We start from the raw sequence: 25667 nt of genomic DNA, 5'->3' as shown, positions 1-25667 counted from the left end.
TGGCCGTAAGTCGTAACTTACCCTAAAAAAATTGTGTGGTATTTGGCCAGACAACTTATTTCGAACAAATTATATCACATTGGGCCGTTGAAGAAATAGCGATTTGGAGGAAATATTGTGGACGAGTTTATAAGTGAGTGGACTCATGCAGCTGACTCACCTGGAACCACAAATTGTAAGAGTCTGTTTGGGACTTCACTATTTCACGATTGATGTGGTACGATTCCACGTCACGTTTTACGATTCCTCCATCGCACTTTTTGATTCCTCGCTTGGGCACTACCTACATCACGAAAATTCGTTAGGGCGTCGGGATTTGTCGTGGCGAAAACTCTCTTGACGCTCAAGTCAGCTTTCTATGATAGAAGAATTTAGAAAATTCAAGAGACTGCTCAGGAGTTATGAATTACGTTGTAAGGTTTCCGGGTATTTATATGGAGGTATATATTATCATGGGCCTAAGCCACTTAATATGGGTCGATTTGGGCCTAACTGTTTAGATCATGGCAGTTTGGGTCTTAGCCGACTTGGGCTTGTATTATTATATTTAGTCGATTTGGGCTTGGTTTGTGTGCCTCTATGGGCTTGTCGATATGGGTCTTTGGGCGTGGACCCATCAACGACAATTATGAAGCCACAATCAATCTCCCTAAAGGAGGTAAACACTATTGTTCTCAAAATTTAGTGTTGTTGTGCCAAACGAGGTAGAAGAAGAAGACTATTATTTTCAAGATCCATCTCTAAGTTACTAGTGTTCAAAAAAGTGTACATCAACGATTTTTTACTCTAGCATGCCATACCTTTATATTTGGGATATTTATATGTTGAATCTTATCTCAATTTCTTATTAGATAGTGAAATTAATTAAATGGATTCTCTACTAATAGATGAATGCTGCTTCGGCTACTTTTGAGCAGGCAAGAGAATGCAGATTCATCAGGGTAGTCTCGTCTATACGATTCTGCCGGGCGGACTCAAGGGGGTGTGCGATCTACACGAGAAGAAGAGGAAGCGAAGCCAGATGCTTCATATGCATCTTCTAGCTTAATTAACCCCTGGATTTTTTAAATGGCCTTCCAAGTCCCAACCTAGGGTAAATTACAACCACCCTTGAGGTATGGTAAAATTACGAAAACCCTCCTCTTGTTTGGGTAATTAAAACAACCCTCCTCAATTATAATTTTTTTACGCACCCACCCTTGCAGTTTCAAATTTAGTGGAAGTTTCTTGATTATATAAGATATTATCACTTTTGTACCCGTTTTATCTCATTCGAGCTCCAAATTTTGAAGCAAGATGATCATAAGATGTGTTTTTTGGCTTGTATATATCATATTGTGGTGCATCAGAAACAATATTTTTACACAAAACGAGTACAAACTAGAGAACATTCCATAGAATCTAGATAATGTGTTGAATTTGACACCATAAGGGTTGAGATGTAAGAAGATTCATAATTGAGATCGTAGATGTAATTATCCAAACATGAAGGATTTTTCGTAATTTGACCATACATCAGGGGTGGTTGTAATTTACCCCCAACCTATCATCTCGGAATCGAATTCATTTGCTTTTGCAGCGTCTGCATATTGATCGGTTTCAAAACCATGGGTATCGGCTTAAGCCTTCCCGGATCCAACCTTCTCTGAACTGAACTCTTCTGACCCCGCCCTCTCACCTGAGCCCTTTCTTTTCAATAGAATCAAGGTGCTCTAAGATTTCAGTTTACATGCACTAGTATACATCACCAATCAAATCGTGGTGCACCTTACAAACAAATAGATAATCAAAATTGTTGTAAATAGTTGTATGAATTGAGTGACTAGTAAAGCTGTCGATTCACTTGTCAATAAAAAAAAACGAGAGAGAACAAATTGTGATTACAGAGTACACTTCTAGTGGTTGTTGCTTCGATTGTCAAGGGTAAATTACGGTCACCCCTGAGATAAGGTCACATTACGAACTCTCCCTCTTTTTGGGTAATCACAAGCACACATCAATTATGAATCTTCTTACACGTTCATCCTTATGGTGTCAAATTAAACATAATTTTTTAGATTTCGTGGAACGTTCTCAAGGTTGTACTCATTTTGTGCAAAAATGCAGTTTCTGATGCACTACAATCTGTTATTTACAAGCCAAGCGACACATCTTATAATCATCTTTTGTTTCAAAATGTATAACTCGAATGTGGTCAAACGGGTACAAATTGCAGAATATTCCACATAATCAAGAAGATCTCACTAAATTTGACATCGTAAGGGTGGACGTGTAAGAAGATTCGTATATGAAGGGTGATCGTAATTACTCAAACATGAAAGGTTTTTTTTATCATTTGACCTTACCTCAGGGGTTGACCGTGATTTACCTTAAAAAGTAGGGTAAATAATTACGAACCCCCCTGAGCTTAGGCTAAATAACGAAAAACACCCCACCTATCCGTAATAACCAAAACCTCCATCTGATTAACTGTTGATCGAGTTTTTTAACAGAAAATGTGTACAATCTATTATACCTTCTGATAAATAGGGGAGAAATAAAAGAAAATATCTGAAATTATGTAAAGTCTATTCCCTAGAATAAAATAAAATCCGAGAAAAATCACACTGTAAGACGGAAACAAACATCAGGGAGTTTTTAATAATTACGAATAGGTGGAGGTGGTTTTTGTAATTTAATCTAAGTTTAGGGGGTTTTCGTAATTTACCCTAAAGAGTAAGGAGAAGAGAGCGAACAGTGCGATACAAATATGACGAGTGAAGGGTAAAATAGTAAAAACTAATAGTTATATATAGAATTAGAAGATTAATCACACATAAAAAATTCAAATTTAGAGCTTTTACCCCCAAACACTCCGTTCGCTGCTACTCCACCCGTCCACCGCCACTCCACCGCCGAAAACCATTTTCCTTCTCTCTAAAATCACTCTGAAATTTTGAAGAAGAAAAGCGCTGCTCAACAAGGTAAGATCTTCTGCAAACATTCAATTCGATTTTTTTTAGGGCAAAAATTATGCGATACTGAATTTTGTAGCTGTAGTATTACTGCTTCTGCTGATTTATTTAAACCTATTTTTTTAATTATTCCTAGCTTCAGGAATTATTGTCCGCTTTCTCCGCTGCGCATTAAATCTCAATTATATATAAAAAATAATGGAACATGGATTTGTCAGTTTTTTCAATTATAATTATTGATTGAAGCTGCAGATTTATTTAATTTAATATCTGCTTGCTGGGTACTAGTTTTTTTATTTTTATTTTTTTATTTTTATTTTATTTTATTTTATATCTGAGGAAGGGTCATGATTGAGAATTTGGCCTATTAAAAGTATATTTTGAAAATTACAGTTTTCATCCTCAAGTGTGCACCGATTTCACATTTGGTCACCCATATTCACAAAATACACATTCGGTCCCTCATATTTCAATAATTTAAACACTTTTGGTCATTACCGACAATTTACCATTAGTCTGTCAGTTAAGGCAGTGATGGACACCCTCTTGATTCGGTTAGTACTAATGGAAAATTGACGGAAATGACTAAAAATGTTTAATTTTTGAAACACGAGGGACGAAATGTGAAATCGGTGCAAATTTGAGTGAAAACCGTATTTTTCCCAAAGTATGTTAAATGAATCAAAGTAGATAAATTGACAGTGAAAGGGAAAAAAAGAGAGGAGAGAGTTGGTTTGTGAAAGTCAATGAACAAAAAAAATAGATAGGGGCATTCCGAGAATCGAACTCGGGACCTCTCGCACCCAAAGCGAGAATCATACCACTAGACCAAATGCCCTTTTGTATTAGTACTTGATCTATCTTCTTAAAGATGATATTTTTTTTGTGCATAATGTTTTGGATTTAGGCTCTAGATGTAGGTTACTTAATTTCAAGAGTCATTTGTTACTTTTAGGCAATCTTTATTATCTATAGTGGCTAGTTATGGGGGTGGCACTAGGTTCGTTTTCTTGATTGGATTATTGCCAATGCCATGAAAGTTCTACAAACAACGAGTATTGGATTATAACTGTTGATCTGCACATAATTACACACACATGTGTATGTGTGCTTAGTGAGTGGTTATTTGACCACATCAATGGCTAAAAATCACCCGGTGTAGCATCTCGATAACCGATTTTTCCTGTTTCTATAAGCTGCTTGCCCTTTCATTAACAATTTTTAAAATAAAAAATAGAAAATGGTGGGAGAAAAGCCAAAAAAGAATTGCAATTAACTTGTTTAAAAAGGGGCATTCCGAGAATCGAACTCGGGACCTCTCGCACCCAAAGCGAGAATCATACCACTAGACCAAATGCCCTTTTGCTATTCTTGATTTGTCATCTTTAACATGATGATGTATATTGCATAATGTTTTGGATTTAGGCTCTAGTGGTAGTTGACTTAGATTCGAATGTCATTTTGTTGATTTTAGAAAACCTTTATTATCTATAATGGCTAGTTATTGGGGTGGCTCTAGTTTCGTTTTGTTGATTGGATTATAGCCAATGCCATGAAAGTTTCACAAACAGCGAGTCCTAGATTTACTCTTTTGAATTAACTAAACCTTGGTGAATTCTTGAACGAGCAGATATTTGTTCCTAGAACTGTCTATCAACCTCTGACATTGAGTGATCCATGCTATCTATACATTCTTCTCTAAGTTCTTTAATTCATAAATTAAAATAAATGGCCTTACAATTCCTTTTTCTTGAAAGATCATAGATCATTTTGGTATTTTGTTTCTTGCGGGTTATAGTTCCGTTTTGTATGGAGCATTTGCCTATTAAAATGAATTGAAGTGGTAAATTAATAGTGAAAGGAAAAAGGAAAAGAAATAAGACTTTTTTTGTGAAAGTCAATGAACGAAAAATATTGAATGGGGCATTCCGAGAATCGAACTCGGGACCTCTCGCACCCAAAGCGAGAATCATACCACTAGACCAAATGCCCTTCTGTTATTCTTGATTTGTCATCTTTAAGATGATGTCGTATAGTGCATTCTTTGGATTTAGGGTCTAGATGTAGTTGACCTAGATTCAAAAGCCATTTGTTTATTTTAGACAACCTTTATTGTCTATAATGGCTAGTTAAGGGGGTGACTAGGTTTGACTTTTTTTGACCAGATTCTTGGCAATGCTTTGAAAGAACCTCAAACCATGACTGTTCTTAAAGCTTTTACTCAACCTCCAACACAAATTCATTTGTGCATTCTTTAATTCTCAATAAAGACTCAACCATTTTCATTGTTGGTTCAGCTCTGTTTTTTCACTTTTGACCTAATGGTTCTCGAAAGATCATCTTTTGGTCAATTTTCTGTCTTATTTTCACATGTTCACTACCATTATAGCTATCATTTGTCCAAGATTGGTTTCTTTTATTCTCTGTCAGCGATTTGCTAAATCTTATTAAAAATAGACTCTGTTTATCGAGCGTAATTGTATTGGTTTTAACTTGTAAACATCTAGGATTTTTAGTCGGTTGAGTTTGGACTTGACCACTTTGACATTGTGAAGAAATAAATTTAACTCATAACAGTTGACAGTTCTGTAGCTGATATCTAAACTTTTGTCTACCTTTAAGTCGACTTTGTCAGCCTCTATAATTTGATAGCTCTTTAATTAACAATTTCTTAAAAAATATAAATGATAGGAGAGAAGCCAAAAAAAGAATTGCATTAACTTGTTTGAAAAGGGGCATTTCGAGAATCGAACTCGGGACCTCTCGCACCCAAAGCGAGAATCATACCACTAGACCAAATGCCCTCTTGTTATTCTTGATCTGCATTTTTGAAGATGATACTGTATATTGCATAATAATAATTCTTTGTGTTTAGGCTCTAGATGTAGTTGAATTAGATAGTTAGATTCAAATGTCATTTGTTGCTTTTAGACAGTTACGGGCCGCACTAGGTTTGTTTTGGTGATTGGTTTATTGCTAATGCAATGAAAGTTCCTCAAACAACGACTACTAGATTCATGCTTATGAAATAACAAAAACTTAGTGGTGAATTCTTAAATAAGCAAATATTTGTGTTCATAAGGTCGATCTCTGGCATGGAGTGATCTATGCAATCATACATTCTTCCCCGAGTTTTTTAATTCACTATTTATATATAGTGGATATTGCGTAGTTAAGTTCATTGTGTTTTAGATGCCATTATTTTGGGTAAAATACAAATAATGTGCTAACAATTTTATTGTTTGCAAGGCCTATGACTCTCGTTCGGCGCAACAGTGCACAAAAGATCATGAAGTTATTCTATATCTTGCTATCCAGACTTTTCTCCCCTTGGGTAGACATTGCCTGCCTCTGTAAGCTGCTTGCCCTTTTATTAACTATATCTAAAATAAAAAATAAAAAAATGATAGGAGAAAAGCCGAAAAGAATTATTACATTAAATTATTTGAAAGGGGCATTCCGAGAATCGAACTCGGGACCTCTCGCACCCAAAGCGAGAATCATACCACTAGACCAAATGCCCGGTCATGCATATTTTGCTGACTTTCACATTTTAAACCAAAAAAAGTAATAACTATAAGTTCTTTCATATGTTTTCTTGTAGGAACCTCTACGATTGGTCCGTGCTACTTCCCGGGGATGAGTTAAGAGTGCGATTTTGGTAATCGGAATTGCGGCTTCCTAATTTGTGTGTAAGAGCAATTTCAACTCATCTTTTGTTATTTTACAATTTATAGAATACAACAACTTTTTTGGCTAAAAAACAAGCTCCATGATTTGTTTTAAAATTTACTATATTTGTTAAATTATGAGTTAGACTTTCTCAAAATGTGGTAAATATTATTTTCTACCCGAACTCTTTAATTGGTCAAGTTCGACAATTCGATTAGTAATCTACACAGCAGAACCCCTACATTTTGTTACCCAAAACGGTTACAAGTCAATTTTAAATAATGCATCATTAATCACAAGCTCTACATTTTGTTAACCATGAAATTATCTCAACCTTGATATTGTGGCCATCCCCTTCACCCACATTTTAATGCAAACTTTTCTATTTTCTTCGTCCCCATATTAAACCTAAAAACTAGCTCGCACACACATTGACACGTTCACACACATACAAAGTATATATATAAACGGGGGGTGGAGAAAGAAAAATAATATAGTTGCAAAAGCAAAAAAAAAAAATCAGAGAAAAGGAACAACCGAAGGATCACTTCACGGTTTTCTTTTCTCTCTTTATATAAAATCAACCTTTAACGTATTTTGCATGCATGCTTGAAAGGACATCATCCTCTCAAGAATGCAACAAAAGTTATATTCTCTAGATATATATAAACGTGCAAGATATTACCATCGTTAAATTTAATCGTACATTGAGAGGAAATATAAAATCAAGAGTCAGAAAATGGCGAAGCTTTTAAGTTCTTGGTGGTTTATCAGCTTCCTTTTCATTCTCGTATCTCGTATTGAAGCTCATTCGGTGACTTACGATCACTCATTCACGCATGAGGCAAGTCCAACGAGGAAAAAGAAACAACTAAGAATTTGAAAATTATTTCCTTCCTTTATGTGCTTACTTACGATCCTATTTTTTTAAAAATATTTTTTATTGATTCAAATTCTTTTATGTGCTCAGTGTTTGGCAAAGCCTTTGAAGCCTCAATATAACGGAGGGATAATCGTGAACACCGAACCGAATAAGAAATTAGATTCTTGTGTAATTTCCGGAGATGCGAACGCGACGAAAGAATGCATTTTCTCGCAAAAGCTCTTATTGGAGAACACAAAACTATATACTTTCTCAGGTATACTTTTTTTTTTTTTAATTATTTTCCTTCTTCTTAATTTCTTATTTATGTATTTATTTAAAATATATATTTAAAAAAAAAATTGATTTGATTGTAGCATGGTTGAAAGTAAGCGATGGGAATACCGACATAGGAGCGGTTGTCAAGACAAGTACATACAATCAAAGTGTCGGCACAGTTTTTGCTCAACATGGTTGTTGGTCCATGCTCAAGGGTGGTTTTATAGCTAATGCTTCTGGCCCGGCGGAGCTCTTATTTAGGGTGGTTACTCGACTTTAATTTTTTAATAAACTATTTAATTACTCAAAATCGGTGGCGTAATTTTGATTTTCTTCCACTCTTTGATTTGCAGAGCATAAATGCAGATGTCGAGATATACGCAGACAGCATCTCACTGCAACCATTTACGGAACAAGAATGGAAATCCCACCAAGATAAAAGCATCGAAAAAGTCCGCAAGTCAAGGGTCAAATTTCAGGCGGTTGACCAACACAACCGCCCGATCTCCAACGCCACCGTCACCATCAAACAACGCCGCCCCAGTTTCCCCTTTGGCACCGCCATCACATTACACATCCTCGAAAATCCCAAATACCGAGATTGGTTCTTTTCCAGATTCAGATACACTGTCTTCGAAAATGAAATGAAATGGTAAGTATAGTATCGGTGGAAATTGGAACGGAATTTCTGATTTTGCCGATTCTCGCTCCGAAATTTTCCGATTGGAACAATATTTTTCATTTTGAATTCCGATTTTTTGTTTACCCCCCCCCCCCCCTTTTCTTATTGGAATTGGAATTGGAATAGAAATGAGATTCCGATTTCTGAACCAATTTGAAATTCTGAAAATAATTCCGAAAATTCCATTTATTTCCCGAAATTTTGATTTTTCAATTTTTTTCTTTCTAATATACCTTTTCCCAACACTTTTAAACATGATTTGACCGCTACAGTATTTTTTTGTCTCCTCCCAAAATATAAACAAATATGACTTTCATTCTCAAAATTCTTCCCTCAAAGCATATTTCCCGAAAATAATTTCCGAAATTCGTTTTTTAGGCCAAATTTTCGATAGTCTTTGAAAATTGTTTGGAAATTTTCGATTTTGGGACAATTTTTTCCATTCCAACTTACTAAGTCCCAATTTTCAATTTTTACGATGTATTAGGAACAAAATTGGAATTTGTTTTTCACTCATGCAAAACAATCGATTTTTTTCCGTAATTGCTAGTTCTGTTCCGATCCGATATAACATGATCCGATTCATCAAACAGGTATGCAAACGAAATCGAAAGAGGCGTCGAGAACTACACCATTTGCGACGCCATGGTCCGGTTAGCCCAATCCCACGGAGTCGCAATCCGAGGCCACAACGTATTCTGGGATCACGGCAACCTCCAGCCCGAGTGGGTCCCGGCACTTTCGTCTGACGAATTGCGTGTGGCCGCAGACAAGAGGATAAAATCAGTGATGAACAGATATAAAGGTCAGCTAATTCACTGGGATGTCATGAACGAGAATCTCCATTGGAACTTCTTCGAGACCAGGCTGGGGCCCAACGCTTCCAATGTTTACTACGAGATGGCGAACAAGCTTGACGGAAAAGCGTTGCCGTTTCTGAACGAGTACAACACCGTCGAACACGCTGGAGATGTCTATGATAAGGCGACTCCTTCAAAGTATTTGCAGAGGATTTGGCAGATGAGGAAGATGGGGTATAATGGTCCTTTAGGTATTGGGTTGCAGGCGCATTTCTCTACTGCGAATTTGCCGTATGTTAGGTCGACTATTGATCAGCTTGCCTCTGCGAAATTGCCCATTTGGATTACTGAATTGGATGTTAAATCCGTGCCCAACCAGGTACATCGTCTTTTCTAACACGATTTTAAGACGATTTTCTGCCCAAGTATTTTAACTTAGATCAAATTTCTAAATTTGCAAGTCCTGAATTTTCTAAAAAGAAAAGTTTCTAAATATAAAAGCTTCTAGAGTGGAAACATGGTTAAAATATATGTTACACCTGGTTAAGTTTACATGACTGGGTATCGTCATCGTTCATTTTACACACACCAACATGGATGTGTGTTTGTGTGTGTGTGTGTGTGTTTGTGTGTGCGTGTGTGTGGTGTGTGTGTGTGTGTGTGTGTGTGTGTGTGTGTGTGTGTGTGTGTGTGTGTAATGAGTGATGATGTTGTAGGGGTGGAAACTGGATTGGGATTGGGATTTTCTGATTTCCTCTGATTCCGATCTGAATTTTTTTTATTTTGGATTATATCTTTCATTTTGAAATTCCAAATTTTCCCGAACTTCTTGGATTGGAATATAATGAGATTTTGATTTTCGATATTTTTTTTTCTAAAAAATATTATGTATTTGGAATTTTCCAAATTACAGCTTTCCGATCTAAAAATTTCCGATTTTGGAACAAAAAAATTCATTCCAATTCCTGAATATTCGACTTTTTTCGATTTATTTTGGAACGGAATTGGTATTTAATTTTCACTTAAAAAAGATATCAAAATTTTCAGAAAGTACTAATTCCAATCTGGAATCCGTCCGATTTCCACCCCCTATGATGTAGCATAGTATTGACCTAATAATTAGGGTAAAATCAGGTCATTTCTAACACAACGGTGAATCTTATATAAATATAAGATAATATTGTGCGTCGTTTGCCAGGCATTATACTTGGAGCGAATTACAAGGGAGCTTCATTCACATTCGGCAGTCGAAGGAATAATGATGTGGGCTGCATGGAAACCCGAGGGATGCTACGCTATGTGTTTGACGGACAATAATTTCAAGAATTTGGAAACCGGAGATGTTGTCGACAAAATTTTAAGTGAATGGACTCATGCTGCTGACTCACCTGGAACCACAAACTCTAAGGGTTTGTTTGGGACTTCACTATTTCACGGCGATTACGAAGCTACAGTTAGTCTCGGCAATGGAGATAAACATTCTTGTTCACGAGATTTTAGTGTTTTGCCAAACAAGGGATCGAAGAAGACGATTCGTTTCAAGATCAATATCTAAGATGGAAATATTGTGCACAAAATTATATTGTTGTAACAACATGTAATAGTGTTGGGGGTAGAGTATTTTTTTCCCCGGTGCATATATATGTTTTTATTTATATAATATATATAAATCGAAAAAATATTGTGATGCCACCACGCTTACAAGTTACGTGTTATGATTCAAGGAATAATCGTAGAATTGATAAACAAAACAAAGAATACAATGAAAATAAAGACTGGATATTCGATTATTATTCGGAAAATTAGGTATGGGTTTTTTGGAATAAGAACAAACAATTGAAGCTCGAAGATAGATAAATCTAAGCTATTTAATCTAACTTAGCTAAACTACAAATTACATTAAAAATGATCGCATGTATAGTGACACAAACATGCTTTTATATACCTCGGCAACGGTCAGAAAACTCAGACTCACGTGCTTGTCACCCTATATATGCATCTGCTGAAACGTCGTCGTTCCACGCCCTAATTTATTAACAGGAAAACGCTGAATAACTTACAGAAACGCGTAACACTTCTTCACTCCAAACGACATCGTTTGATGAATTGAAAATTTCTAAACAAAAAAAAAAAGTTTAGTTCGTTACATTTTACGTACGGGTGTCAACGTTTGGACATGTTGTGCGGTTTATTTACATTTCGTTTTAAGGAAAAATGTTTAGTAATAGGAAGTATTTGAAAGTGTAACTAAGATATAAAACACTGTAACAGTCAAATTATAACTATACAAGTGTTCAACAAAAATGTATAGTAGAAGTCGAATTTGAGAAATAAACTAATGTTTATTTAATTTTTAATGATATACTAAAATAATGTTTGAAGCAAAGATAAATTTTGGAATTATTTTGAAAAAGCGAACAAAAATGATTTTTCTGTGTGTTAATTTTGGTCCAATTTTGCAGCCCAAAATGGCAAATAATAATAATAATAATAATAATAATTATTATTATTATTATTATTATTATTATTATTATTATTATTATTATTATTATTATTATTATTATTATTATTATTATTATTATTATTATTATTATTATTATTATTATTATTATTATTATTATTATTATTATTATTATTATTATTATTATTATTATTATTATTATTATTATTATTATTATTATTATTATTATTTTTAAATTAGAATAAATTTGAAATATGTGCCCACTGATATACTTCTATTCTATACGGAGAAACCTCTCTTCATAACCTAAATCAAAAATTAGTATCTTCGCCATGAAAACCCTGCTCAAGCTTCAGCAAGGTAAGATCTCTGCTGATTTTTTGTCGCAATTTTCGTATCGGAAACCTAATTTATATTCAAATCAATATGAATTTTGCACTGAATTTTTTATTCATAATATTCGTTGATTCTGACATTAAAATAAGTTCATTTATTTGCTGCTGTTGTTTTTCTGACTCTATTATTTTGTAATATATTGAGATCTATGGTGTGATTAAATGCCTATAGCTTAAGCAATTATTGCCCTTTTTTTGCGGCGTCTGAATTAAAAAAAAAAACAGAGAACATGGGTTTTTGAATTACTGTTGCTGCAGATTTGTTTGCTGCAAGTTTACTTTTTATTTATTATTTTTCTTTTATTTTGGTGTACTATTTTAATTTTTAAGGTATTGTGGTGTGGTGTTCTGTGCTAGGGATTGTAGTTTCATTTGTTTATGGATACATTTTTGCACATAAAATTTGTTTAAAATGAATTAAAATTGAAGAAAAAAGAAAAAAAGAAGATTTTTTGTGAAAGTCAATAAACAAAAAGAGAATGGGGGCATTCCGAGAATCGAACTCGGGACCTCTCGCACCCAAAGCGAGAATCATACCACTAGACCAAATGCCCTTTTGTTTATGTTTGATCTGTCTTCTTAAAAGTGATGTTGTTTAATGCATAATGCTTTGGGTTTTTACACAATAGATACAATCCATTTATATTGAGAAGTCATTTGTTGCTTGGATGGGGGGTGGGGGTGGTTGGTGGGGGGTGGGGTGGGGTGGGTATTCTTCCTCGAGTTCGTCAATCACTCGTTTAATGTTGTGCAAATCATGTTTTTTTGACTTCGTCGTTTAGATGCCATGATTTTGGGTAAATTCTCAATAATGCCTCTATAGTTTCATTCTTGTTAACGTCAGTTTTTCACTTTTGACTTAATAGTTCACAAAAAGATCATCAAGTGTTTTTGTAAATGGTTCACATATTCACACTACCATTATAGCTATCAATTCTTCGAGCTCGATTTCTTTCATACTCTGTCAGCTATTTGCTAATTCTTATTCAAAATGTACTCTGTTTACTGAGTGGAAGTGTATCGGTTTTAACAAGTAAACATCTAGGATTTTTATTCGGTTAGAGTTTTGACTAGATCACTTTGACATCGTGAGGAAGTAAAATTTTCTACCCCTAAGTTGACTTTGACAGCCTCTATAATTCGATAGGCCTTTAATTAACAATTTATTAAAATATAAAATGATAGGAGAGTTGCCAAAAAAAGAATTGCATTAACTTGTTTGAATGGGGCATTCCGAGAATCGAACTCGGGACCTCTCGCACCCAAAGCGAGAATCATACCACTAGACCAAATGCCCTGTCATGTATGCTTTGCTTTGTGTGTCTTCTTAAAGCTAATGTTTGGTTTGGTTAGAATCTAGACATAATCCATTTATATTGAGAAGTCATTTGTTGCTTTTAGATAACCTTTAATATCTATAATGGCTAGTTATGGTCGGAACTTAGTTTGAATTTTGCTGATCAGATTTTTGGCAATGCTTTGAGAGCACTGCAAACAATGACTAACAGATTTACCCTTATGATGTAATGAAACGTTGGTCAATTGAAGATGTTCTTAAAGATCTTACCCACCCTCTGACACAAAGTCATTTGTGCATTCCTTAATTCACTCGTTTACTAGTTGTGCATATCTTGTTTTAAAATTCTCAGTAATGCCTCGACACTATCGTTGTCGTTAAGAGTCCGTTTTTCACTTTCGATTTAATGGTTTTCAAAAGATCATCAAATGCTTTTGCAAATTTTATACATTCTGTCATTCTGATGTAGCTATCATTTCCCCCAGCTTGGTTTCATTCATACTCTGTCTCGATTAGCTATTTGCTAATTCTTATTCAAAATGGACTCTCTTTGTTGAGCCTAATTGTATCAGTTTAAACTAGTATAATTCGAGGAGTCTTTTGGGTAGGGTTTTGACTAGACCCCTTTGGCATCGAGAATAAATAAATATAACTTATGACAGTTAACAATTCTATAGCCGTTATCCAAACTTTTTTCTACTCTTAAGTTGACTTTGCCAGCCTCGATAGTTTGATAGGCCTTTAATCATCCTAAAAATATAAAATGATAGGAGAAAAGCCAAGCAATTGAAAAAAGTCCTTTAAATTGTTTGAAAAAGGGGCATTCCGAGAATCGAACTCGGGACCTCTCGCACCCAAAGCGAGAATCATACCACTAGACCAAATGCCCTCTTGTTATTCTTGATTTGTCTTCTTTAAGATGATGTAGGTGCACAATTCTTTGTATTTAATCTCTAGATGTAGTTGACTTAGGTTGAAAACTCATTCTTTGCTTTTAGTCAACCTTTATTGTCTATAATGGCTAGTTAAGAGGCGGCACTAAGTTCGTTTTGTTGATTAGATGGAAGTTCTTCAAACAATGACAACTAGATTTACTCTTGTGAAATAACAAAAACTTTGTGAATTCTTAAACAAGCAGATGTTTCTTTGTAAAAATCTTAATCGATCTCTGACATGGAGTGATCCATGCAATGTGTACGTTTCTCCCCGAGTTCTTGAATTCACTATTTAAATTGTCTGCATATTGTGTAATTAAGTTCGTTGTGTTTAGATGCCATAGTTTTGGGTATTTGTTATTTTCTCAAATTTATGACTGGACCCTAGTGTAGCTAGCCTTTCTCCTAACTTGGTTTCTTTAGCACTCTGCGCTATCTGTATTCAAATATCGAGGAGTTTTTGTATTGGGTTTTGGACTAGATCATTTTGACATTTAAGAAGTTAATCTGAATATCTTAAAATAATTAACAATTCTATAACTAGTGACTAGATTGACCACACGCCCCGTGAGTTGACTTTACCTTCGTCTATGATGTGCTCTGCCAAATTGCTTTCTGTCAGACAAGTTAATCAAAAATATTTAATGATGGGAAACAAAACTTGCATTAACTTGATTGAAATGGGGCATTCCGAGAATCGAACTCGGGACCTCTCGCACCCAAAGCGAGAATCATACCACTAGACCAAATGCCCTGTTGTTTATATACTTCTTGATCTCTCTTCTTGATGTAGGATCTAGATGTAGTTGACTTAGATTCAAAAGTCGTTCGTTGCATTTAGACAAACCTTTACTGTATATAATGTATAATTACGGGGTGGCACTAGGTTCATTTTATTGATCGGATTATTGCCAATGCTATAACTATTGTATCTTATACGTATTTATTAGCTTATAAGTTGGGTTGGGATCTGACTTTTGAGAAGAGATAATGGGTTTGCCTGCCTCTATAAGCTGCTTGCAAGTATTAACAGTATTTAAAATATAAAATAATAGAAGAAAAGCCAAAAAGAATTACAAATAAATTGCTTGATTTGGGGCATTCCGAGAATCGAACTCGGGACCTCTCGCACCCAAAGCGAGAATCATACCACTAGACCAAATGCCCTGTTGCATTATTGCTTGATCTGTCTTCTTGAAGATGATGTTGTATATTGCATAATAATTCTTTGGATTTATACTCTAGATGCAGTTCACTTACATAGGTAATTTTTTGTTGCTTTTAGGCAACCGTTAATGTCTATAAGTAAAGTCAAGGGGTGGCACTTGGTTCGACTTCTGTTGATTGGATTATTGGCAATGTCATGAAAGTTTCACAAAAAACGATACCTAGATTTGAACTTATGAAGTAAGAACACATTGGTGAATTCTTGAACAAGTAGATATTTGTTTGTAAAGCTGTCAAGCAACGTCCATGGAGTGATCCATGCCATCTATGAGTTCTTCAATTCACTATTCTACTATTGTTCATGTCATGTAATTATAATTGTTTAGATGTCACGATTTCGGGTAAATTACATATAATGTCCAAACAATTTCATATCTTGAAAGAGCATAATTTGTGTTGTGGTATTATCCGCTGGGGATTGTAGATTTGTACGGAGAAATTTGGCTTTTAAATATTTGTTGAAATGAATTGAAGGGGATAACAAAAAAGAAGAGTTGATCTGTGAAAGTCAATGAACAAAAAGGTATTGATAGGGGCATTCCGAGAATCGAACTCGGGACCTCTCGCACCCAAAGCGAGAATCATACCACTAGACCAAATGCCCATTTGTTGATATAATTTCATTTCATATTATACTTGTAAGTAGTTTCGTATATCTGGTGTAGTGGTTAAAATTGACTTACAGCATTGTAAGTGATTTCATTGTAAGTGATTTCAGTTCCTTTTACTTGAAGTGCTTTTACCATTTCTCGAATTCGGTACCATTTTACTGATTTGATAAGCTCGTATTGTTTCTCCGTTTCCTTATAACCATATTGTTAGCAGGATACGGTATCTGCTTATAGATGCCTTCCTTATACTCGTTGACTTCGAACATGATGTGTGTTTTCACCGTTTTTCAAATTTTAATTTGATTATGACTATGTTTTCATTTATTTTTTGTAGGAACCTCTATGATTGGTTCGTGCTCTTCTTGCAGTTGATTTAAGAGCTTTGGCGGTGACTTAGGTAATCGATTTCTCTTGAATACCATATACTAAATAGTAATTAACAATTCTGTTACTATTAATTGACTTTTCGTGCCTCTATAAGCTGCCAGCCTTTTTTTTATTAATGATTTCTAAACAAACATCATCAAGTATCATTTTTGCACTGCCAATTTGCCTTCTGCCAGTCAAGTTAATCGTAGAATATATAATGATGGGAAAAAAAGCCGGACAGAGTTGCAATTGGAATTAACATGTTTGAATGGGGCATTCCTAACATCGAATTCGGGATCTCTCGCATATTAGAAAAGAAGTTGAGAAAATAGAAAAATAAGAGTTTATTTGTCAAAGTCGGTAAAATAAAATAAAAATAGAAAGGGGCATTCCGAGAATCGAACTCGGGACCTCTCGCACCCAAAGCGAGAATCATACCACTAGACCAAATGCCCTTTTGTTATTCTTGAGTTGTCTTCTTTGAGATGATGTTGTAAGGTGCATAAGTCTTTGGATTTAGGCTCTAGATGTAGTTGACTTAGATTCAGAAGTCATTTGTTGATTTTAGAAAACCTTCATTATCTATAATGGCTAGTTATTGTGGTGGCCCTAGGTTCTTTTTGTTGACTGGATTATAGATAATGCCATGAAAGTTTCACAAACGGCGAGTCGTAGACCTACTCTTTTGAAGTAACTAAACCCTGGTGAATTCGTATAACTCACAATCAACCTCTGACATGGAGTTATCCATGCAATCTATACATTCTTCTCTAAGTTCTTGAATTCATGAATTACAATAAATGGCCTTACAATTCCTTTTCTTGAAAGATCATAGTTCATTTTGGTATTTTTCCTGCGGGTATAGTTCCGTTTTGTATGGAGCATTTGCCTATTAAAATGAATTTAAGTGATAGATTAATAGTGAAAGGAAAAAGGAAAAAAAAATAAGACTTTATTAGTGAAAGTCAATGAACAAAAAATATTGAATGGGGCATTCCGAGAATCGAACTCGGGACCTCTCGCACCCAAAGCGAGAATCATACCACTAGACCAAATGCCCTTTTGCTATTCTTGATTTGTCATCTTTAACATGATGATGTATATTGCATAATGTTTTGGATTTAGGCTCTAGTTGTAGTAGTTGACTTAGATTCGAAAGTCGTTTTGTTGATTTTAGAAAACCTTTATTATCTATAATGGCTAGTTATTGAGGTGGCTCTAGTTTCGTTTTGTTGATTGGATCATAGCCAATGCCATGAAAGTTTCACAAACGGCGAGTCCTAGATTTACTCTTTTGATTTAACTAAACCTTAGTGAATTCTTGAACAAGCAGATATTTGTTCGTAAAATGGAGGGATCCATGCAATCTATACATTCTTCTCTAAGTTCTTTAATTTATAAATTACAATAAATCGCCTTACAATTCCTTTTCTTGAAAGATCATAGTTCATTTTGTATGAAACATTTGCCTATTAAAATGAATCGAAGTGGTAAATTAATAGTGAAAGGAAAAAGGAAAAAAATAAGACTTCATTAGTGAGTCAATGAACAAAAAAAATTGAAAGGGGCATTCCGAGAATCGGACCTCTCGCACCCAAAGCGAGAATCATACCACTAGACCAAATGCCCTGTTGTTTACTTAATATATGTCTTAATTCTTTGAGTATATATTCTAGATTCTAATTTTGTTGATTGAATTATTGGAATATCATGAAAGTTCCGCAAAAACGAGACCTAGATTTACACTTATAAAGTAGCAAAGCTTTGGTGAATTCAATGAATTGAATAATTGGCAGTGAGAGAAAAAAGGGAAAATAGAAGAGCTGATTTGTGAAAAAGTCAATGAGCAAAAAAAAAAATTTACAAAAGGGGCATTCCGAGAATCGAACTCGGGACCTCTCGCACCCAAAGCGAGAATCATACCACTAGACCAAATGCCCTCTTGTTTATACTTCTTGATCTCTCTTCTTAAATGTGATGTTGAGTTCACTTGCATTATTAGATTATTTGTTGTTTTTAGAGAACCTTTAAATGTCTATAATGGCAAGTTAGTGGGGTGAGGTGGGTGGGTGGGGGGGTGTGTGGGGGGTGTTGGGGTTGTCTGGTGTGGGGGAATATGTTTGACTTATGATGTTATGATGTAATGAAATCTTGGTAAATTCTTAAACATGAAGATGTTCTTAAAGCTCTTAATCAATCCTTGACACGAAGTCATCTGTGCATTCTTCCTCAAGTTCCTTAATTCACTCGTTTAATGTTTTGCATATCATGTTGTGTTTGTTTAGATGCCATGATTTTAGGTAAATTATTAATAAATGCCTCAACAATTTCATTGTTTGTAAGCCCTGTTTTTTCACTTTTAACTTATTGGTTCACAAAAGATCGTCAAATGCTTTTGTCAATTTTATAAATTCTGACGTAGCTATCATTTCCCCGAGCTTGGTTTCAATCATACTCTGTCTCGATCAGCTATTTGCTATTTGTTATTCAAACTGAACTTTGTTTATTCAGCATAACTGTATCGTATTAAAACTAGTAAACATCTCGGAGTCTTTTGGGTTGGGTTTTGGACTAGATCACTTTGTCATCGAGAAGAAACAAATAGCTGTTATCTAACTTTTTTTACCCTTAAGTTCACTTTGCCAGCTTGTATAATTTGATATCCCTTTAATTGTATTATAATATAAAATGATAGGAGAAAAGCCAAAAAAAAAAATGCATTGACTTGTTTGAATGGGGGCATTCCGAGAATCGAACTCGGGACCTCTCGCACCCAAAGCGAGAATCATACCACTAGACCAAATGCCCTTTTGTATAATTGCTTGATCTATCTTCTTTAAGCTGATGTTGTATATTGCTTTGGGTTAAGACTCTATATACATTTCACTTGGATAGGTAAACCGTTTGTTACTTCTAGACAACCTTTGATTTCTATGAGGCAAGTTAACGACGGACTTCGTTCGACTCTTGGTGAATTTTTTGGGTGCTTATTTCATTACTCGAATCGCGTATCTTTTCGCTGGTATGGTTTGTCAATAAAATTTGAATTCTAGTGATGTTTCACGTCAACAGAATTAATCATAATAGTGCTTCTATACTTGTGTTGCACATGTTGCAATTAACTCTCGATTTGTGGGGGCATTACTTATTTACGATGCTTGATGTAATATATCCCTGGAAGATTATATCTAATATTATTGCTCTCTCATACTCCATCTAAACATATAATTGTGCTTGTCGACTTTGAATGTGAAATACGTTTTCTCCAATTTTTTCAAAATTTTATTTGATCATGACTATTTTCTTTCATTTGTTTTTCTTGTAGGAATCTCTACGATTGGTTTGTGCTACTTCTTGCAGTTGATGTAAGAGCTTGGGTGAGTGATTTAGGTAATTGGGATTTGCGAATTCTTGTGGAAAAATAGGATAAGGGGTTCGTAGAAACGGTGATTGTACAAAATTTCCGATTTTGAACTTTTGTATTTGACGTTGGAACATATGAATTGTAAGTCAATTGGTGTGAAGGGTTTGGATATGGAAAAGATGAACTCTATTTTAAATGTTGAAGGGCTTATTATGTTACCTGCAGAAGTTCAATATTTTCGTTGTGTCAGTCACTGCCTTAACTGATGGTAAATTGACGAAAATGATTAGAAGTCTTAAATTATGGAAACATGAGGGATCAAATGTGTTTTTTTTTAACATGAATGATCAAATGTAAAATCTGTGCAAACATGATGGATGAAAACGGAAATTTTTCCACCAGAAATATAACATACAAGTATAAAGCACATATAACATATAAGTATACAGCATAAAGCCGACGCAAGAAAAATCTAATTGTCTACAATATACGAGCAATACTATACCTGGTGAAATACACTGTGGTTTTAAGTCATAAATCTACATAAATAACTACCATTAAACTCACACACATAAGTGTGTGTTATTATTTGTAGATCAATTATCCTATATACGAGTCAGAACACCAGGTATAAGTTCTACAAACTCACATGTACGAGTGAGAACACATTTAATGATTAATCACAACTTTACATGCACTTAGTTACCCAAGATTTAACTATAAATATCTCAATAATGACATTGTGGAATTTGTTCAATATTGCAATTTAAATTATAAATAATTAACAAAATGTGACAAAAAAAAAAAAAAAAAAACTCATTAGAAATGGAATTGTTTTTAATTAGAAAAATGATGATTGAATGGCCACCAAAGTTCTCTTTCTTTTCCATCTTCTTAGTTCCCTTCTTTTAAGCTTCCCCATTCAAAATTTTCCTTTAGCTTAAAACTACACACACACACACACACATATATATAGAGAGAGAGTATATATATAAAGGAGGTGGGAAAGAAAGAAAAATAATATATATAGCTGCAAAAGCAAAAACAAAATCAGAAAAAAAGGGGAAAGAAAACATATAAGAAGGATAACTTCATGGTTTTCCTTTCTCACATTTTATAAATCTCATTTACATATTTTGCATGCTTGAAAGGATATCATCCTCTCAAGAATCCAATAAATTAGGAGTTCCACTTTTATACACAAAATTTTCTGATTTTTTTTTCTCTTTTGCATTATTTAATATATTTTCTATATCGATTTCTATATAAAACGAGCAACACATTTTAAGAAAATTAAAGGAGTTGGCAAATGGCGAAGCTCGTAAGTTATTGGTGGTTTCTCAGCTTCCTTCTGATTCTCGTATCTCGTATTGAAGCTCATCCGGTGACTTATGATCCCTCATTTACGCATGAGGCAAGTCCACGAAAAAAAAAATCAAATTTTAATGCTAAATTTCCTTCTTATGTAGCTTAATAATCCTATTTATTTAAAAAAAAACTTATTGATTTTTTTTTTAAATCAGTGTTTGTCAACGCCTCTGAAGCCTCAATATAACGGAGGAATAATCATAAATCCCGAATTGAACGAGAAATTGAATGGTTGGATAGTTTCCGGAGATGCGAGTGCGGCGCTCGGAGAATCTATCGATGGAAACAATTACATTATTTCTTCTAAGAGAAAGCAATCCATTTTCTCAAAAAAGTTGTTCTTGGAGGAGAACAAACTATATACTTTCTCGGGTACTTTATTTTATTTAATTTAATTTGCTGTTTTATTTTTATTATTTCTGATTTATATGAAACAATTAATTGCTGAAAAATCAATTATTTCTGAATATGCAATAATTAATTGTTTTTTTGAAATGATTTATTATAATTTATAGCATGGGTGCAAGTAAGCAATGGGAATGATGCTGACGTGGCAGCAATTATAAAGACAAGCACATATAGTCAAAGTCCGGGCGCTGTGATTGGTCGAGAGGGTTGTTGGTCAATGCTCAAGGGTGGTTTTGTGGTCAACGTTACTGGCCCAGCTGATCTCTACTTTGAGGTTTGTTTTTTTCATTTATTTATTTATAATTATAATTATAATTATTTTGAACTAGAAAATTTCCGATTTTCGAAAATTGTAATGAAAAAACTTATCTCAAAATTGAAAATTTTCAAACCAAACTCGACAATTTGTTTTCAATTTATCCACGTAATAGTAATAGATAACAACATTAATATAATGAGTGTAATTTTCGGGAAAAAAATAGAATTTTAGAAGTTGAAATGAAATAAAAAACCAGGATTCAAATATATTCCAGTTCCGATAAAAAAAAAAATCAGAAATTATATTCTTTGAAATTCGAAATGACATTGTTCCAAAAAAAAAAAATAAAAAAAAATCAGATTGAATCGAAATTTCCATCACAATTTTTACTTCCAAGTCCACAATATTTCATCTTCTCCACAAAACTCACTTAATATAAATACAAATAGGGAAAACTACAGTTTTCATCCCTCATGTTTACATTGATTCATATTTGGTCCATCATGTTTACAAAAAACACATTCAGTCCCTTGTGTTTCAAAAATGCAACGTTTTTAGTCATTTTCGCCAATTTTCCGTTAAAACTAACGGAATCAAGCGTGTGCCCATCACTGCCTTAACTGACGGACTAATGTTAATTGACGGAGATGACCAAAAGTGTTAAAATTATTGAAAGATGGGGAATCAAATGTGTTTTTTTTAAACATAGGAGGCCAAATATGTAATATGTGCAAACTTGAGGGGTGAAAACTATAATTTTCCCAAAATAAATATAAACTCATTTAGATTATTCCATTCAAATTTTCCCTCTCCTATTTGATTTGCAGAGCACAAATCCAGACGTAGATATATATGCAGACAGCATTTCACTACAACCATTCACAGACCAAGAATGGAAATCCCACCAAGATCAAAGCATCGAAAATCTTCGTAAGTCAAGGGTCAAATTCCAAGCAGTCGACCAGCGCGGCCGCCCGATCTCCAACGCCACCGTCTCCATCAAACAGCTCCGCCCCACTTTCCCCTTCGGCACCGCCATCACCGCCCACATCCTCGAAAATCCCGCCTACCAAAACTGGTTCCTCTCCAGATTCCAATACACCGTCTTCGAAAACGAAATGAAATGGTATCCAAACAAAAAAATCAAATTATATATATACACATATATTTACGGTCACCTCCTAAGGTATGGTCAAATTACGAAAAAAAACCCTTTTTGTTTGAGTAATTACAGCCAACCATCTTAACTATAAGTCTTCTTACACGTCCACCCTTACAGCGTCAAATTCAACAAAATCTTCTAGTCCTGTACTCGTTTTGAGCAAAAATGCAGTTTATGATGCACCACAATCTGATATATATATATATATATATGCAAGCCAAAAAACACATCTTATGATCATCTTGTTTCAAAATGTGGAGTTCGAATAGGATAAACGGGTACAAATTGGAGACTATTCCACATAATCTAGAAGATTCCACTAAATTTGACACCGCAACGATGGACGTGTAAGACGACCCATAGTTGAAGGGTGGATGTAATTACTCAAACATGAAGGATTTTTTTTGTAATTTGACCATACCTCAGGAACGGCCGTAATTTACCTTATATATACGACACGAATCAATTTATTCAAACAGGTACGCGATCGAATTGGAGAGAGGAGTGGAGGATTACGCCGTGTGCGATGCCATGGTCCGGTTCGCGGAAGACCACGGGATCCGGATCCGGGGCCACAACGTGTTGTGGGACGACCCGAGGTACCAGCCGGAGTGGGTCAAGACACTTCCGGCGGCGGAACTGACTGCGGCGGCGCACCGGAGGATGAACTCGGTGATGAACAGGTACTCCGGCAAGCTGTTCCACTGGGATGTGATGAACGAGAATCTGCACTTCGGCTTCTTCGAGAGCCAGCTGGGGGCGAACGCCTCCGCCGTGTTCTTCGAGCGGGCCCACAAGACCGACCCCAAAACGGTGCCGTATCTGAACGAGTACAATACGATTGAAGTGAGTGGAATCGGTAAGGCGTCGCCGCCTAAATACATGCAGAAGATCGCGCAGATGAGAGAGCAGGGGTATAATGGTCCTTTGGGTATTGGGCTTGAAGCACATTTTCCTAGTATGAATCTGCCGTATATTAGGGCTGCCATTGATCAGCTTGCTTCTGCTAAATTGCCTATTTGGATTACTGAATTGGATGTTAAATCTGGGCCCAACCAGGTAAAACCTAAATTCTTGATTTGGTCAATTGAAATTTGCTTATTTCATTGTTGATAAAACGGCTAAAATTTGTATAAAATTGGAATCGATTTTTTTGATTTTCGTCGATTTCGATTCCAAATTTTCTGATTTTGGAACAATATTTTTCATTCCCATTTTCAAAATTTTGATTTTCGGTTTCTTCAAAAAAAATTGGATTGGAATTGAAATAAATATGAGATTCCGGTTTATGATTCGATTTCAGTTTTCAGGAATAATTTTGAAAATTTCGATTTTTTCACCGAAGTTTACTCTTGTAATGTTTATATTCTCGTGTATTTTGTTTTTTATGTGACTGAAAAATTGGAATTTTTCGGATATTGCCGATTTCAATCCTAAAATTTTCGGTTACGGAACATTTTTTTTTCATTCCTTCCGAATTTTTTGGAACATAATTGGAATTAGTTTTTCACTGTCAAAAAAAATAAAATGCTAATTTCGATCGGATCCGTCCGATTCCACTCATAATTCATATTGATTGAATAGTTCGAGTCTTATTTCGTGTACGAATAATAGTCCACTATTGGTCGATCATTTTTATGCGGGCTAAATTTGTAGAAAAGAAACGGTCAATCTTGGTCAAATTATTGAAACATAAAAGACCAAATGTATTTTTTTTAATATGGGGGACCAAATGTGAAATCGGTACAAACTCGAGGGATAAAATTGTAATTTTCCTAATATTTACTACCTCGTTTTTGGGCAGGCAATGTACTTGGAGCAAATAATGAAGGAGCTTCATTCACATTGGGCAGTTGAAGGAATAATGATGTGGGCTGCATGGAATCCGACCGGATGCTATGCTATGTGTTTGACGGACAATAATTTCAAGAATTTGCCAACCGGAGATGTTGTGGACGAGTTCATAAGTGAGTTGACTCATGCTGCCGGCTCACCTGGAACCACAAACGGTAACGGTCTGTTCGGGACTTCACTTTTTCACGGTGAATATGAAGCCACAGTCAGTCTCCCCAATGGAGATAAACATTCTTGTTCCCAAAATTTTAGTGTTGTGCCAAATGAGGGAGCAGAAAAAACTATTATTTTCAAGATCGATGTCTAAGTTAATAATGTACAAGAAAGTGTACACAAATATAATATCAATATAATGTTTTCCTCGTTCTCTAATTATACATTTTTTCTTGTGTTTTTATGTTCGTATTTACAACTTGAAATGCCTAGGTCATCAAAATTGGACCGGTTTAATTGCAACGTGACCGTTGGTATGGTTTAGTTCGTCATGAAGGCTTAGACAAGTTCAAAATCGAATGAATGAACGAAATATCGGGTTCGATTTGAGTTGAAGTTTGTTATGAAATAACGTATGTGTGTACAATTGATCTTCATAGAAATCAAACAGTTGACTAAAAAATTAACGTGATTCGCTTCAGTTTGAACCTATATCCACCAACCAACCAAAAACAACTTTTATAAAGTTTTCTCTCTTATCTTTTCAATTGTGTT

The 25667-nt window shown here is 34.8% G+C and overlaps 2 protein-coding genes, 1 long non-coding RNA gene and 15 other non-coding genes across 18 annotated transcripts; 3 read left to right on the top strand and 15 right to left on the bottom strand.

Moving 5' to 3' along the window:
* Positions 1-3720: 3720 nt before the first annotated feature.
* Positions 3721-3792, bottom strand: TRNAP-UGG (transfer RNA proline (anticodon UGG)). The gene has a single exon. It is a non-coding gene; the product is annotated as a tRNA-Pro (tRNA).
* A 450-nt stretch (positions 3793-4242) lies between these two features.
* TRNAP-UGG (transfer RNA proline (anticodon UGG)) lies at positions 4243-4314 on the bottom strand. Its single transcript has one exon. It is a non-coding gene; the product is annotated as a tRNA-Pro (tRNA).
* A 560-nt stretch (positions 4315-4874) lies between these two features.
* On the bottom strand, positions 4875-4946 carry TRNAP-UGG (transfer RNA proline (anticodon UGG)). The gene has a single exon. It is a non-coding gene; the product is annotated as a tRNA-Pro (tRNA).
* Positions 4947-5686: 740 nt separating this feature from the next.
* Positions 5687-5758, bottom strand: TRNAP-UGG (transfer RNA proline (anticodon UGG)). Its single transcript has one exon. It is a non-coding gene; the product is annotated as a tRNA-Pro (tRNA).
* A 647-nt stretch (positions 5759-6405) lies between these two features.
* TRNAP-UGG (transfer RNA proline (anticodon UGG)) lies at positions 6406-6477 on the bottom strand. Its single transcript has one exon. It is a non-coding gene; the product is annotated as a tRNA-Pro (tRNA).
* A 582-nt stretch (positions 6478-7059) lies between these two features.
* On the top strand, positions 7060-10938 carry LOC105956080 (endo-1,4-beta-xylanase 5). Its single transcript, XM_088814299.1, has 6 exons — positions 7060-7470; positions 7597-7765; positions 7866-8029; positions 8121-8419; positions 9043-9628; positions 10448-10938. Exons 1-6 carry the CDS (start codon positions 7366-7368, stop codon positions 10802-10804), a joined length of 1680 nt encoding a protein of 559 aa, XP_088670425.1. The 5' UTR covers positions 7060-7365; the 3' UTR covers positions 10805-10938.
* A 1044-nt stretch (positions 10939-11982) lies between these two features.
* On the top strand, positions 11983-20143 carry LOC105956081 (uncharacterized). The gene is made up of 3 exons (XR_016029782.1): positions 11983-12070; positions 16510-16572; positions 19870-20143. It is a non-coding gene; the product is annotated as an uncharacterized LOC105956081 (long non-coding RNA).
* On the bottom strand, positions 12588-12659 carry TRNAP-UGG (transfer RNA proline (anticodon UGG)). The gene has a single exon. It is a non-coding gene; the product is annotated as a tRNA-Pro (tRNA).
* Positions 13331-13402, bottom strand: TRNAP-UGG (transfer RNA proline (anticodon UGG)). The gene has a single exon. It is a non-coding gene; the product is annotated as a tRNA-Pro (tRNA).
* Positions 14220-14291, bottom strand: TRNAP-UGG (transfer RNA proline (anticodon UGG)). Its single transcript has one exon. It is a non-coding gene; the product is annotated as a tRNA-Pro (tRNA).
* TRNAP-UGG (transfer RNA proline (anticodon UGG)) lies at positions 15020-15091 on the bottom strand. The gene has a single exon. It is a non-coding gene; the product is annotated as a tRNA-Pro (tRNA).
* TRNAP-UGG (transfer RNA proline (anticodon UGG)) lies at positions 15433-15504 on the bottom strand. The gene has a single exon. It is a non-coding gene; the product is annotated as a tRNA-Pro (tRNA).
* Positions 16097-16168, bottom strand: TRNAP-UGG (transfer RNA proline (anticodon UGG)). Its single transcript has one exon. It is a non-coding gene; the product is annotated as a tRNA-Pro (tRNA).
* On the bottom strand, positions 16928-16999 carry TRNAP-UGG (transfer RNA proline (anticodon UGG)). The gene has a single exon. It is a non-coding gene; the product is annotated as a tRNA-Pro (tRNA).
* Positions 17533-17604, bottom strand: TRNAP-UGG (transfer RNA proline (anticodon UGG)). The gene has a single exon. It is a non-coding gene; the product is annotated as a tRNA-Pro (tRNA).
* Positions 18413-18484, bottom strand: TRNAP-UGG (transfer RNA proline (anticodon UGG)). Its single transcript has one exon. It is a non-coding gene; the product is annotated as a tRNA-Pro (tRNA).
* TRNAP-UGG (transfer RNA proline (anticodon UGG)) lies at positions 19281-19352 on the bottom strand. Its single transcript has one exon. It is a non-coding gene; the product is annotated as a tRNA-Pro (tRNA).
* Positions 20144-20806: 663 nt separating the features above from the next.
* Positions 20807-25331, top strand: LOC105956065 (endo-1,4-beta-xylanase 5). Its single transcript, XM_088814298.1, has 6 exons — positions 20807-21322; positions 21432-21648; positions 21792-21958; positions 22771-23069; positions 23585-24164; positions 24910-25331. The coding sequence occupies exons 1-6, from the start codon at positions 21218-21220 to the stop codon at positions 25264-25266; spliced, it is 1725 nt and encodes a 574-aa protein (XP_088670424.1). The 5' UTR covers positions 20807-21217; the 3' UTR covers positions 25267-25331.
* Positions 25332-25667: the final 336 nt, after the last annotated feature.

This window comes from Erythranthe guttata, chromosome 14 (genome assembly GCF_056151865.1).
Source record: "Erythranthe guttata isolate IM_541 chromosome 14, IM_541, whole genome shotgun sequence".
In the NCBI taxonomy this organism is placed as follows: Eukaryota; Viridiplantae; Streptophyta; class Magnoliopsida; order Lamiales; family Phrymaceae; genus Erythranthe; species Erythranthe guttata.
Note: the sequence above shows the minus strand (reverse complement) of the source record. Positions and strands in the feature narration are given on the sequence as shown.

Excerpts from the sequence above, each read along its gene's own strand:
- LOC105956080 (XM_088814299.1), top strand. The coding sequence starts at position 7,366 with ATGGCGAAGCTTTTAAGTTCTTGGTGGTTTATCAGCTTCCTTTTCATT. Across the intron at positions 8,030-8,120 it reads CGGCGGAGCTCTTATTTAGG|AGCATAAATGCAGATGTCGA; the intron begins GTGGTTACTCGA and ends TTTGATTTGCAG. Across the intron at positions 9,629-10,447 it reads TTAAATCCGTGCCCAACCAG|GCATTATACTTGGAGCGAAT; the intron begins GTACATCGTCTT and ends GTCGTTTGCCAG.
- LOC105956065 (XM_088814298.1), top strand. The coding sequence starts at position 21,218 with ATGGCGAAGCTCGTAAGTTATTGGTGGTTTCTCAGCTTCCTTCTGATT. Across the intron at positions 21,323-21,431 it reads ATCCCTCATTTACGCATGAG|TGTTTGTCAACGCCTCTGAA; the intron begins GCAAGTCCACGA and ends TTTTTAAATCAG. Across the intron at positions 21,959-22,770 it reads CAGCTGATCTCTACTTTGAG|AGCACAAATCCAGACGTAGA; the intron begins GTTTGTTTTTTT and ends TTTGATTTGCAG.